General features: G+C 34.1%; 1 protein-coding gene across 5 annotated transcripts; it reads right to left on the bottom strand.

Annotated features, from left to right (window-relative positions):
* Positions 1 to 3,421: 3,421 nt before the first annotated feature.
* Positions 3,422 to 12,646, bottom strand: LOC127738099 (uncharacterized). 5 transcript variants are annotated; one of them, XM_052249206.1, is made up of 4 exons: positions 12,514 to 12,646; positions 9,583 to 9,819; positions 7,928 to 8,009; positions 3,422 to 3,677 (listed from the first exon to the last, which is right to left on the bottom strand). In XM_052249206.1, exons 2-4 carry the CDS (start codon positions 9,814 to 9,816, stop codon positions 3,544 to 3,546), a joined length of 450 nt encoding a protein of 149 aa, XP_052105166.1. In that variant the 5' UTR covers positions 9,817 to 9,819; positions 12,514 to 12,646; the 3' UTR covers positions 3,422 to 3,543. The 5 variants fall into 5 exon arrangements, with proteins under 5 accessions (XP_052105166.1, XP_052105163.1, XP_052105162.1 ...); XM_052249203.1 differs by having other exon boundaries at positions 9,523 to 9,816; XM_052249202.1 differs by having other exon boundaries at positions 9,523 to 9,819; positions 12,514 to 12,645.
* Positions 12,647 to 12,655: the final 9 nt, after the last annotated feature.

Here is a 12,655-nt window from a genome sequence, read left to right as displayed (position 1 = left end):
CATGTATTCTAGATCTAATCATTTCCGTGGTCAAGTCTGAATTACAGATACTTTAAGCAGTAGGTCAAATATATTTGGTGTATGAAACAATTGTAAAGTGTACATGTCTGTCTGGCAGTCCATCTGACCTTGACCTCATTTTCATGGTTCATTGTTTAATGTTCAGTTTTTGTGTTAAGTCTGTTTCTCAGAAACTTAAGCAATAGGTCTACGATATTTGGTGTATGGAATGATTGCAAGGTGTACACTTTTGTTTGGCAGAGTTTATACTTCATATGGCCTTTAATTTTCATGGTTAATATGTCAATGTTAAGTTTTCATGGTAAGGTTTGTTTCTCAAGTACTTCAAGTAAGGTCAACTTTGCCAGGCATCCTAGCCCAACCTCCTCTTTGCGTTAGAAAGGCCAGATGTATACCTTTCATGTGACCACCTTTCAGCGCTGAACAGGACTTAATTACTGTGCATGTGCTGGTTATATAAAGAATTAATATATCTATTGGATCATGAATTAATTGTAGATTTATGATTTAAATCAGTAAGGTTTGGATTATTATTACTTTATTTTTAATGAAAATTGCATTATGCATGAACTTTAAAATAATTTACAACAAATTGGTTGCTATATACCGGTAAATATTTCTCACCATGTGTCAATAAATGATGCTATCCCAAAGTACATCGTTCTAACATTCAATAAATGAATAACTGCCCTTGTAATCTGTCTGGCTCTACTTTCAAGCAAAGAGCCAGTATACCAGGCTATAGGTCAACTATGTTTTGTAGATGAAATGATTGTATGGTCTACATGGCTGTCTGACCTTAACCTCATTTTCATGGTTCAAAAGTCAGCATTTTGTTTTCATGTTTAAGTCCGTTTCTCAGATACTATAACTTCTATAAGCAGTATGTTAACTATATGTGGTATATGGAATGATGGGAACTTGTACATTTCTGTCTGGCCGAGTTCATCTGACCATGACCTCATTTTCCTAGTTCATTGGTCAAGTTAAGTTTCTTTTGTTAGATCTGTTTCTCAGGTACTAGATGCAATTTGGTGTATGGAATGATTGTAAGGCTTCCATGTCTATTTGACAGGGTCATTTGACCTTTACCTCATTTACATGGATCATGAATTCAATCATGATCAATAAAGCAGGCAAGACATTTCAATGTGTGCAATCTTGTGTTAATATAATGTAGTCATTATTATGTGTCAAATTTTCATTATTTTTTTTCAGTTTGCAAGTTGTATCACATTTGTAAATTCAGATTCTTGGTTACTCTGAACCAGGTGAGCAATACTGGCTCCTTGGAGCCTCTGGTTTCTTATATTCATTGATCATGTAACCATACTGGGCAGAAACACAATAATGCTTTACACCTTTCAAGTACCAATATCTAGTTAAATTCCATCTTTAAAAACAATTTGATTTTGAGAAGTTGGTCATGAAAAAGAGGAATATTTGACCTGACCCATTCTATCTATCGCACTTCATTAAAAATCTGACCAAATTGCTTTTGTATCATGAAATAAACCACTTATTAAGAAAAGGAAAAAAATGAACATGTACCAAAAAGCAATGTAATATAAACATTAATGTTGATGATATTTTAGTTTTGGTATTTCAGAGACTTTAATGGTGCTAAGATATTTCATTCAGTAAATGATAACAAATTCTGGCAGTGAATAGTTTGAAAATTCACTTAGGAACAGATTCTTAAGAGAAATTTTTTTAGAACAAATCCAAATATAGTGTGCTAAATAGATCTACCCTGATTCATCTTCCTTGAAACATTTCTTGTCCAAGAAATAATTTTTATGAGGTATGGTTTTCCCCAGAAGAAAATGTCAATGACTTACATTTTTTTTTTGAAAATATCTCATCTGTGAAGTCAAAGCTGAACTCTTGTGTTCAAAATAAAACTTTAAACAAGAAGTTACATGCATTGCTGTGCAAAGCATACCACACTTATAATTCATAGTGTCTAAAACAGGAAGTGGGACAGTCAGAATGCCCTTTCATGTTACAAGTCATCACTGTCAAGAGGCTGACCAAATGTGAAGTCATTCTGTATAATGGTTCCTGAGAAAAGTGGGTTTTATTGAAGATATTTAAAAGTTCAAAGTGTCGTCAAACAGGAAGTAGGTTTATGACATATCTGAAATTGCTCATACCTTACATCGCTTTACTATCAAGGTGCTAAGCATGAAAGAAGTCATTCTATTCATTTGCTCTGGAGAAAAGTGTGAAAATAATATTTGTTGGATAAACAGACAGATGGACATTTTTAGTTTGTCTGGTAGATTTCGCCTGAATTTGACATTTTTATGGTTCATTGGTCAGGATTTTTTTCATGGTTTGTTCTATTTCTGTTTTTAAACTTTCATGGTTCATCTGACCCTGACTTAATGTGCAGTTCTAGAATTCTCTCGGCAATTTAACATATTATATAAACTCGTGTTTATTGTTGAAGACTTTGTTTCATGATATATGACAATGAACAAGGTCCCAGAACGTATCACAGGGGTAGATTAGTTCTGGACAAGCATTCCACCCTCATCCTATTATCCTAGATCAGAGGGTTAACAAATGGTAAATATTTATTCATATATTGTAGATGATTAACCCCTCTTTATCTGATAAGGCTTTTATTCATATTTCCTACAGTAGAATGCAAATGAGGTCAAGGTAACAAAAATCAATTATGAAATAGTCGTGTAATGTGTCATATTAATATATAAAATTATATCTAAGTTGCTCGTAAAAGGAGATAACCAAAGTTTTGCTGAGATTTATGACTATTTTCAAAAGACCAGAACCAGTCAAACTACAATTCTATCATGCCATTTCAGTTCCTATCATAGTCTAGAAAAAAGATATTTATCCTTGAGAAATGAAGCCAAATTAATCAACTCCTCTGGTATTACTGACATAAACTTACCATTCAAATCTCAAGGCCAAATATCTATTTTGTAAGCTATTACAAACTCAGAAAGCAACATAGAATTGTAATTTGAATAGTACTGTTCTTTTGAAAATAGCCTTAAATGGTTTATCACATTCATTGTCTATGAAAATTAAATTGTTTTCTCTCTTCATGTTTTATGCTGTATGAAACCCTATATTTACTAACCCATGTACTGTGATAACACTGTCATTAATATTATTAAACTTATCAGTTACCAGAAAATCAAAGAACTACTTTCAGATCAAGTTTTCTTGCATAACTTCAATGGAAATTTGTCAAAAGTCTATTTTCAAATTACCTTGTGGTAGCAAATTATGCTAATTTAGTCTAAAATTCTCTAGAGGACAGCCAAAGAAAAAAAAATATAACAGATGGAAGGTGCAAAGTCATGATAAGAGATAAAATGGTTCTAACAGACCAGATGAGCTAAGAACAAGAAAAACAATAAAAAAAAATCTAGTATATTTAATACCTATATCACATTACATTCATCCATAACATTCATTGCACATACAGCATCATGCATTACACAAGTATTGCATACAATACACAAAATATACATATAAATAATGCTATGAATTTTTGTCTTGCATTTTTGCTATTTTTTCTTTCCATTGGTCCTCTGGTATATCTTTGGCCCAGTCAGGAATGTTACACAAAGGGAGTTGTATTTTCTTCATAACAGTTTTGATCTTTTCTGCATTTTCTGAAATAAAATTTATCATGAAATTGATGAATATAAAATAAATAAATTGTGTTTTATCTAAAAATAAATATTTTGGGGGAATTTTACTGTTGCTGAGTTGTACACTTGTTGACATTTTTTTCTACATTGCTTTTTGCCGAATATAGAGTGTGCCATCAAAAACATATCATGTATGTACAAGACCAAAATGTGCCAGTATTGTGTTGTACTATAAGAGAGGCATACAGAAGCAAAATATTGATATTTCACACTTGAATAATAAAAGATGTGCATAAACACAAGAATCGACTAGATATACAAGTTTACAAATTTATAACTCCATACTACCCAATTTAAAAATAAATGTGGATAGTGTCCACATGTGGACACAGATGATGCCCCCGCTTGCATATCATATAGTTATAAAGGGACATAACTGAAGAACGGTAAAAGTGACGCTACCCAAATTTGAACTTGATCTGAGTTTTGTGGTAATTAAGTATTGTGTGTACGTCTCATAACATTTGGTTGAGGATAACTTAAGTAGAGAACAGAAACTAAAAATTCACCAATTTTTCTATTTGTAAACATGCATAACTCTAGAATTGTTGTGTATAAGTTTTATAACATTTGGTTGAGACAAACTAAAGTAAGAGAATGGAAACAAAAAATTCAGCAATTTTTATGTTTATAAAGGGACATAACTCTAGAATGGTACAAGTGTCGCCACCAAATTTCGTACTTAATCTGTATTATGTAGTAATAAGCATTGTGTATAAGTTTCATAACATTTGGTTGAGGCAAACTAAAGTTAGAAAACGGAAACAAAAAAATTGTACTTGATCTTAGTTTTGTTGTAATGAATATTGTGTATAGGTTTCATAATGTTAGGTTGGGGCAAACTTAAGTTACAGAATGGAAACTAAAAATTTGGCAATCTTTCGATTTATAAAGGGGCATAACTCAATAATGGTTAAAGTGACACTACCCAAATTCAACTTGATCTGTGTTTTATCAGTGGAAGTCAAAATTAATCATTGCAATGTATAAAGCATTGATTGTAGTTTGCAATTTTTCCATTTATAAAGGGGCATAACTCTAGAACGGTTAAAGTGACGCCACCAAAATTCAAACTTGATCTGTGTTTTGTGGTAATAAGCATTGTGTATAAGTTTCATAACATTTGGTTGAGGCAAACTTAAGTTAGAGAACGGAAACTAAATATTTTGCAAGTTTTCCATTTATAAAGGGGCATAACTCTAGAACGGTTAAAGTGACGCCACCAAAATTCTAACTTGATTTGTGTTTTGTGGTAATAAGCATTGTGTATAAATTTCATATCATTTGGTTGAGGCAAACTTAAGTTAGAGAACGGAAACCAACTTTGGGACGTACGGACGGACGTACAGACGGACAAGGGTAAAACTTAATGCCCCCTCTGCTACGGCGGGGGCATAAAAAGGTAATTTAATATTACATTTTTCACTGATATCAAGTCTCAATTGTACCTGATGTAGGTTATTCCAGAAACATGTGTTACATGAATATAAATCACATCATACTTTGATTCCCCCCCCTATTTTTGGCAGGGTTCATGTTGCCATAGTGATATGTAATTTTTGATTGCCCTTTGGTATCTTCTCTCTACTTTTGCATATACAAGGGTGTTGATGGGGTCCTTCATTTCTGTATTCTTTATATTTTTAGGCCATTTTCTCTATTTTTTATAAATTTGGCCTGTTATTCTCTATTCTTTATATTTTAGCACCCCATTATTCTCTATTCTTTATTTCTTTTGCCTATTTTTCTCTATTCTTTATTTTTTTTAGCCCTTTATTCTGCACATTTTGCCCATTATTCTCTATTCTGTAAACCCCATCCAGAACCTTATATACTGAAAGATAGCTTATAACTCAAAGTGCTACCGAAATCATGCAGTCCTACTCTCTTATATGGGCAGCTGTACTTGCATTTAGATTCAAGCAGCAGTGTCATGAATAGTGCAAGAAAACAACCAGATCTACCAATGCAATGCTTGTTGTGAAAAATTGAGAATTGGTAATTCTGATTTTTAATGACCATGGCTTGATACTTCCAACAGAAAATACTGTAAAACTAGAACTGTTCAGTTTGATTAGGTACATAATTTATTTTTCTAAAATTTTCAAATTTGAGTAATGATAGTATTTTTGTTGGTTGACAAGGATAAACAAACTCATAATTCAAAAAGACCATTTCACCAGTATTCTGATCAATTATGTTGTCAATAGCATCAATATCTTCAATTAATGATTATTAATGTGTTATCCGTTTTTAGCTCACCTGGCCCGTATGGCCAAGTGAGGTTTTTATTATCACTTGGCGTCCGTCGTCCGTCATCGTCCGTCGTCGTCGTTAACTTTTTACATTTTGAACTTCTTCTAGAGAACCACTGAATGGAATGAAACCAAACATGGCATGAATGTTCCTTATGAGGTGCTGACCAAGTGTTGTTACTTTGTAGCCGATCCATCATCCAAGATGGCCGCCAGCGGGGGACTTAGTTTAACATAGGACCCTATGGGAAATACATACAAATGTCTTCTTTTAGAGAACCAGTGAATGGAATGAAACCAAACATGGCATGAATGTTCCTAATGAGGTGCTGACCAAGTGTTGTTACTTTGCAGTCGGTCCATCATCCACGATGGCCGCCAGCGGGGGACTTAGTTTAACATAGGACCCTATGGGAAATACATACAAATGTCTTCTTTTAGAGAACCACTGAATGGAATGAAACAAAACATGGCATGAATGTTCCTTATGAGGTGCTGACCAAGTGTTGTTACTTTGCAGTCAGTCCATCATCCAAGATGGCTGCCAGCGGGGGACTTAGTTTAACATAGGACCCTAAGGGAAATACTTACAAATGTCTTCTTTTAGAGAACCACTGAATGGAATGAAACAAAACATGGCAATAATGTTCCTTATGAGGTGCTGACCAAGTGTTGTTACTTTGCAGTCGGTCCATCATCCAAGATGGCCGACAGCGGGGGACTTAGTTTAACATAGGACCCTATGGGAAATACATACAAATGACTTCTTTTAGAGAACCAGTGAATGGAATGAAACCAAACATGGCATGAATGTTCCTTATGAAGTGCTGACCAAGTGTTGTTACTTTGCAGCCAATCCATCATCCAAGATGGCCGCCAGTGGGTGACTTAGTTTAACATAGGACCCTATGGGAAATACATACAAATGTCTTCTTTTAGAATACCACTGAATGGAATGAAACCAAACATGGCATGAATGTTCCTTATGAGGTGCTGACCAAATGTTGTTACTTTGCAGTTGGTCCATTATCCAAGATGGCCGCCAGTGGGGGGACTTAGTTTAACATAGGACCCTATGGGAAATACATACAAATGTCTTCTTTTAGAGAACCACTGAATGGAATGGAACCAAACATGGTATGAATGTTCCTTATGAGGTGTTGATCAAGTGTTGTTACTTTGCAGTCAATCCATCATCCAAGATGGCTGCCAGCGGGGGACTTACATTTTTTGTAGTTTAACATAGGACCCAATGGGAAAAACATACAAATGTCTTCTTTTAGAGAACCACTGAATGGAATGAAACCAAACATGGCGCGAATGTTCCTTATGAGGTGCTGACCAAGTGTTGTTTCTTTGCAGCCGATCCATCATCCAAGATGGCTGCTAGCGGGGGACTTAGTTTAACATAGGACCTTATGGGAAATACATACAAATGTCTTCTTTTAGAGAACCACTGAATTGAATGAAACCAAACATGGCATGAATGTTCCTTATGAGGTGCTGACCAAGTGTTGTTACTTTGCAGTCAGTCCATCATCCAAGATGGCACCCAGGGGGGGGGGGGGACTTAGTTTAACATAGGACCCTATGGGAAATACATACAAATGTCTTCTTTTAGAGTACCACTGAATGGAATGAAACCAAACTTTGCATGAATGTTCCTTATGAGGTGCTGACCAAGTGTTGCTACTTTGTTGCCGATTTACTGTTCAAGATGGCCACCAGGATATTTTGTTAAATAAAGGGACCAATATTAAACCAAATTTGGCCTCAATCATTATTTGGGTATCTGTTATGATTTTTATCTATCTTTACATGATTTCTAAAACCAAAGTAGAGTCAGGTGAGCGACACAGGCTCTTGAGAGCCTCTAGTTTCTATAAAATTGGGCCATCAATATATTTTCATTTAACAATTTATATGTGATATACAATGTACATCAGAGCAAATTACCTTCATCAAAGTCAATTCTGTCTTCTTCCCCTTTCTGATTCCAAAGTAAAGTGTGTGGGTCTGGTTTAGGGAGTTCAGGCACCTTAAAAGGAAGAGAATAACATTTTGTAGTATGCTTTTGTATCAGGCTTTATGAATTAGCTCACACATCATGACCTTATGTTTCTAAACAAAAAGATAAAATCAACCAAAAAGATGACAAAATAATCATAAACCAAGTATTCTGTATTCATTAATTGTAGAAATCTGTTTGTAAAACAAAACAAAGAGGTCAAACTTCTCCCTTCTGGCTGTTTTTGTAAATTTCCAATGTTTTTTTTTAATTAAACAAACTGGACACATGCCGTGACATGTATATGATTGGTTCTTAAGGAAAACATCAGATTCCTTTATACATAAGTTAACATGTAGTTCAATTAGATTGAGGAGTTAAATTTACTCTTTTTGAAAACACTGAAATGTATTTAATTATTCATTTGCATGTATGATTAAAGCTGGTCAAATACAATGTATGATACTTATGTGATTCCTAACACACAAAAAATCCTAATGGGTTATCTGTATAACAAAAAATTCCAGTCAATTTGTGGTCATAACTTTACTACCATAATAAATGGCATGCAAGAATTGTAATTTTATTAAACATAAAACAAAGGGCATGTAAGTCATACCAGAACATACACTTATCAATGAACACCATGGGTTGTTTAATTAATTTGTGACAAACATGATGGTTTCAGATTGATGTAAATTTCCTATTTGTAGTATTTTTTTGAGTTACAATATACCAGCATTACCTGTGTATACATATGTATGCATAATCCCTCCATGAGTTATAGTCACTATCAAGAATTGGTTTAAAAAATGAGTGTGAGCATTAAGTATAAGTCAGGTGAGTGTGTCACATACATGATATATATAAAAACTTGTAAAGGGTTTCTTGGAACTCTGCGTCTTGCCTGCAAATGCAAATGCTGATGCAAGTGTAATGTTTATCGCTTAAAACTACATCCATTTATCATCCAGTAAAATACAGGAAACTTATTTTTAATATGTAATTCTTTCTTTAGATGCTATTTATTGTGTTTGAAGAAGCTTATTTCCAAATTTCAAAACTTTTATGAAGGTTTAATAAATCTATTGATGTAAAAAAATGCAATCCAATAGATATAAGAAGATGTGGTATAAGTGCCAATGAGACAACTCTCCATCCAAGTCAAAATTTATAAAAGTAAACCATTATAGGTCAAAGTACGGTCTTCAACATGGAGCCTTGGCTCACACCGAACAGCAAGCTATAAAGGGCCCCAAAAAGACTGTATATCAATTCCAAAGAAAATCGAAGGCCACTTATCAGTAAAATATTATTTCCACTTTGGATTCAAACATTATCTCTTAATCATAAAAAGTCAACCAAGCTATGAACAATAAACAATGATAACACTTAGTTTAGATGAAAGTCCGTACTGAATAAAATTTAAATATCTTTTGTGCTAGCTTGTCAGATACTTAAATTTGTGATTGACCTTTACCCATGAACTCTATGAAAATTAGTTTCCTTATAAAATAATAAATGAGTTTGGTATTTTCACTACCTGCATATAGGAAGGGGCTCCTCCTCCTGCCTGAACATGGACACCACTATTTCTCATTACCTCATCTATCTGAGAAATGCCTATTTCATCATGAGAATCGTCATCTACTGATCCTTCATCTTCCTCTACTTCTTGGGGCAACATTTGATATCCTTGGAAACCATCTTCAGAATCATCATCTTCACTATCTGAATTAATAGCATCTATGAACACATCTGGAACTGGTATGTCATCTAAAAGTTCTGTGTCTGCCGGTTTGGCATTATGTTCCCCTTCTTCAGGAACAGGAGCCATCTGCTTAAAGAAAATATTTAATATTTAATCAGAGTCAGTCAATTTTAAAATGATAAAAATAATAAGGCACAGATAAAGAACTTCTTTGATATGCACTGAGATACTGCTGCACATAACTGTATACATGTATGTCTACAACATAATTAATTACCATTTGTGCAGTGCTCAGCAAGTGAGGGCAATTGAAGATGGTTTATCACGGATGTAACACTACTAGTGTTATAGAGTTGTTATATACATAACGGGCAGCACTCCTCTGTACCATTTCTCGTTTGTTCTTGTATTCTGTTGTGTGTGGATCCCATAAACTACAGGAGTATTCAAGTTTTGGTCTCACTATGGACTGGTATGCACTGGATTTGATGTTGGTGTTTGAAAGTTTTAGGTTTCTCTACAGGCATTCAGGGGTACTACTTGTACAAGTTATTTTTATTTACTTGAAGAAGTAAATAATAATATACTTATACAAGTAAATTTGTTAAATTCATATTTTCTTTTAAGGTTTGAATAATCTCCTCTTAATTTTCTCAAAAAATTTACTTGTATACGTAATTTATTTTTACAATCCCTAAAATTCTCAAGTTTTGGGAGGTAAAAACATGCCTGAAACAATTTTTCTCTGGTTAGCTCATAATTTTTCATTAGAGTTCAACGTTTCATCTCATTAATTCAACAAAGAAACTAATTGAGCAAAGATCTTAAGTAATTGCGCAAGGCCTACAGATATTGCCCCTTGGAGGCTTGTAAATGAGCAGTGTTTTGAAGATAACAGACAAATGAGATTTTCATTGTCCATGAAATTACACGTAAATGATAAGTTAAGAAACCTGCAAAGGACAGACAATTAAAAATTCTATTAGAGCAAAGAAGTCCTGAGAAATTCAAGAAAAGAAGACAGTATGACTTTTTTTACTTGTATAAGTAAAACAATCTGAATGTCTAAGGGACATAACTAAGCCATTAAAATAATTTACTATACAAGTAAATAAAATACACTTGTATAAGTATCTTAAAAATTTACTTATATTAGTATATTAATTTTTACTTCTTCAAGTAAATAAAAATAACTTGTACAAGTAGTACCCCTGACTGACAGGAAGCCAATGCAATAGATTTGTTTGCATTTGGTATGATATTGTGGTAGTGATTGTTCAATTTTAAATTTGACTGCAAGGTAATACCGAGATATTTTGATGATGTTATTGGTTCTAAAGAATGGTTATGCAGGATGTAATTGTGTTTGAATTGTTTCTTTAAATCTGTGTGATGGTTAGAAATGTGCATTTTCCAGGAATGAAGGCCATGAGTCAATCAGCCTCCCATTTTACAGCCGCATTTAGATCCACTTGTATTTTTGTGCAATCTTAAAATTGAGAATGGAAATGGGGAATGTGTCAAAGAGACAACAACCCTACCTCAGAGCAGACAACAGCCAAAGGCCACCAATGGGTCTTCAATGCAGCGAGTAACTCCCGCACCCGGAGGCGTCCTTCAGCTGGCCCCTAATTTTTTTGTTATGTGGATTTTATTAGAAAGGAACAAAGACTGGCGTCCAGAATATGAACCAGCACACAATAAATTGAATTATATGAATATGATAAAACTGTTCGGCTAAAGAAGTCAAACTCTATCCGTCATAAATTACCCGAAAAATAAAACAAAAGATAGGGTATATCAAGGTAGCGACTGACGTCTAACTAAATAGAAGAATGGGGCTGAAGTATATTATAAGAGCATAAACCTGAAGCACGGGGAGGCACTCTACTGTCTAGACACGGAACTAAAGACAAACTCTGTAAAAAATAAAGTTGAGAATGGAAATGGGGAATGTGTCAAAGAGACAACAACCCGACCACAGAGCAGACAACAGCCGCAGACATGTTATTTCACAGTATACATTTATAATGCTATCATCAGCAAAGAGTCGTAATTTGCTGTGATTGAGGTATTCTGGAAAATCATTTATGTATATTAAAAAGAGTGTAGGCCCAAGGACAGTTCCTTGGGACACACCTGATGTAACTGGTACTGTGTTTGATGTTATATATTCCATCTATAACCACTGTTTGTGTATGGTCTAATAAAAAAGCCTGAATCCATTTTAGAGTGTTGTCTTGTATGCCATAGTATTTAAGTTTGTAGAGTAGACTGTTCAGTTTTATACCTTGAAATAATTTAAATCACAGGCAAATATAAGATCAATTATTTAACAGAGTAGCTTATGCCATCTGTTCAAACATTTTTTTTTACCTTACTCGACTTAGGACTAAAATATTAAGGTAGTAGTCCAAAACTAGACTTGAGACCACAGGCACTTGTTTCTATCCATTGGAAGAACCGGCCACTACCTTAATAGTCCAAAACTAGACTTGAGACCACAGGCACTTGTTTCTATCCATGGGAAGAACCACTACCTTAATAGTCCAAAACTAGACATGAGACCACAGGCTGGCACAGGCACTTGTTTCTATCCAAGGGAAAAACTACTATCAACGTATATTTACGTTGATAGTGGTTCTTCCCATGGATAGAAACAAGTGCCTATGCTTGAGACAGAGACATATATACACATATGATAAAAACAGTTATATGTGTATATATGTCTCTGGCTTGAGACAAACGCCTGGTCAAACTTGAAAAACTTCATTCATTTCTTACCAGAAAAATAGTCAGGTCTCTGTTCAGACAGTTTTATACCTTGAAATAAATAACAGGCAAATAAAAGATCAATTATGTAAATGATTCGCTGGAACTTTAATCTTTGTTGTTTTCTGTTTCATGTCGTTTCATCTCTGACCCATTACTTCATTTCCGTCATTGAGTTCTAAATTAGATATTC

The sequence above is a fragment of the Mytilus californianus genome, unplaced genomic scaffold (genome assembly GCF_021869535.1).
Source record: "Mytilus californianus isolate M0D057914Y unplaced genomic scaffold, xbMytCali1.0.p SCAF_4, whole genome shotgun sequence".
In the NCBI taxonomy this organism is placed as follows: Eukaryota; Metazoa; Mollusca; class Bivalvia; order Mytilida; family Mytilidae; genus Mytilus; species Mytilus californianus.
Note: the sequence above shows the minus strand (reverse complement) of the source record. Positions and strands in the feature narration are given on the sequence as shown.

Coding starts and splice junctions, on each gene's coding strand:
- LOC127738099 (XM_052249203.1), bottom strand. CDS start 9,816: ATGGCTCCTGTTCCTGAAGAAGGGGAACATAATGCCAAACCGGCAGAC. Junction 8,010..9,522: donor GAGCCCCTTCCTATATGCAG/GTAGTGAAAATA, acceptor CTTCCTTTTAAG/GTGCCTGAACTCCCTAAACC. Junction 3,678..7,927: donor CAGAATTGACTTTGATGAAG/GTAATTTGCTCT, acceptor ATTTTATTTCAG/AAAATGCAGAAAAGATCAAA.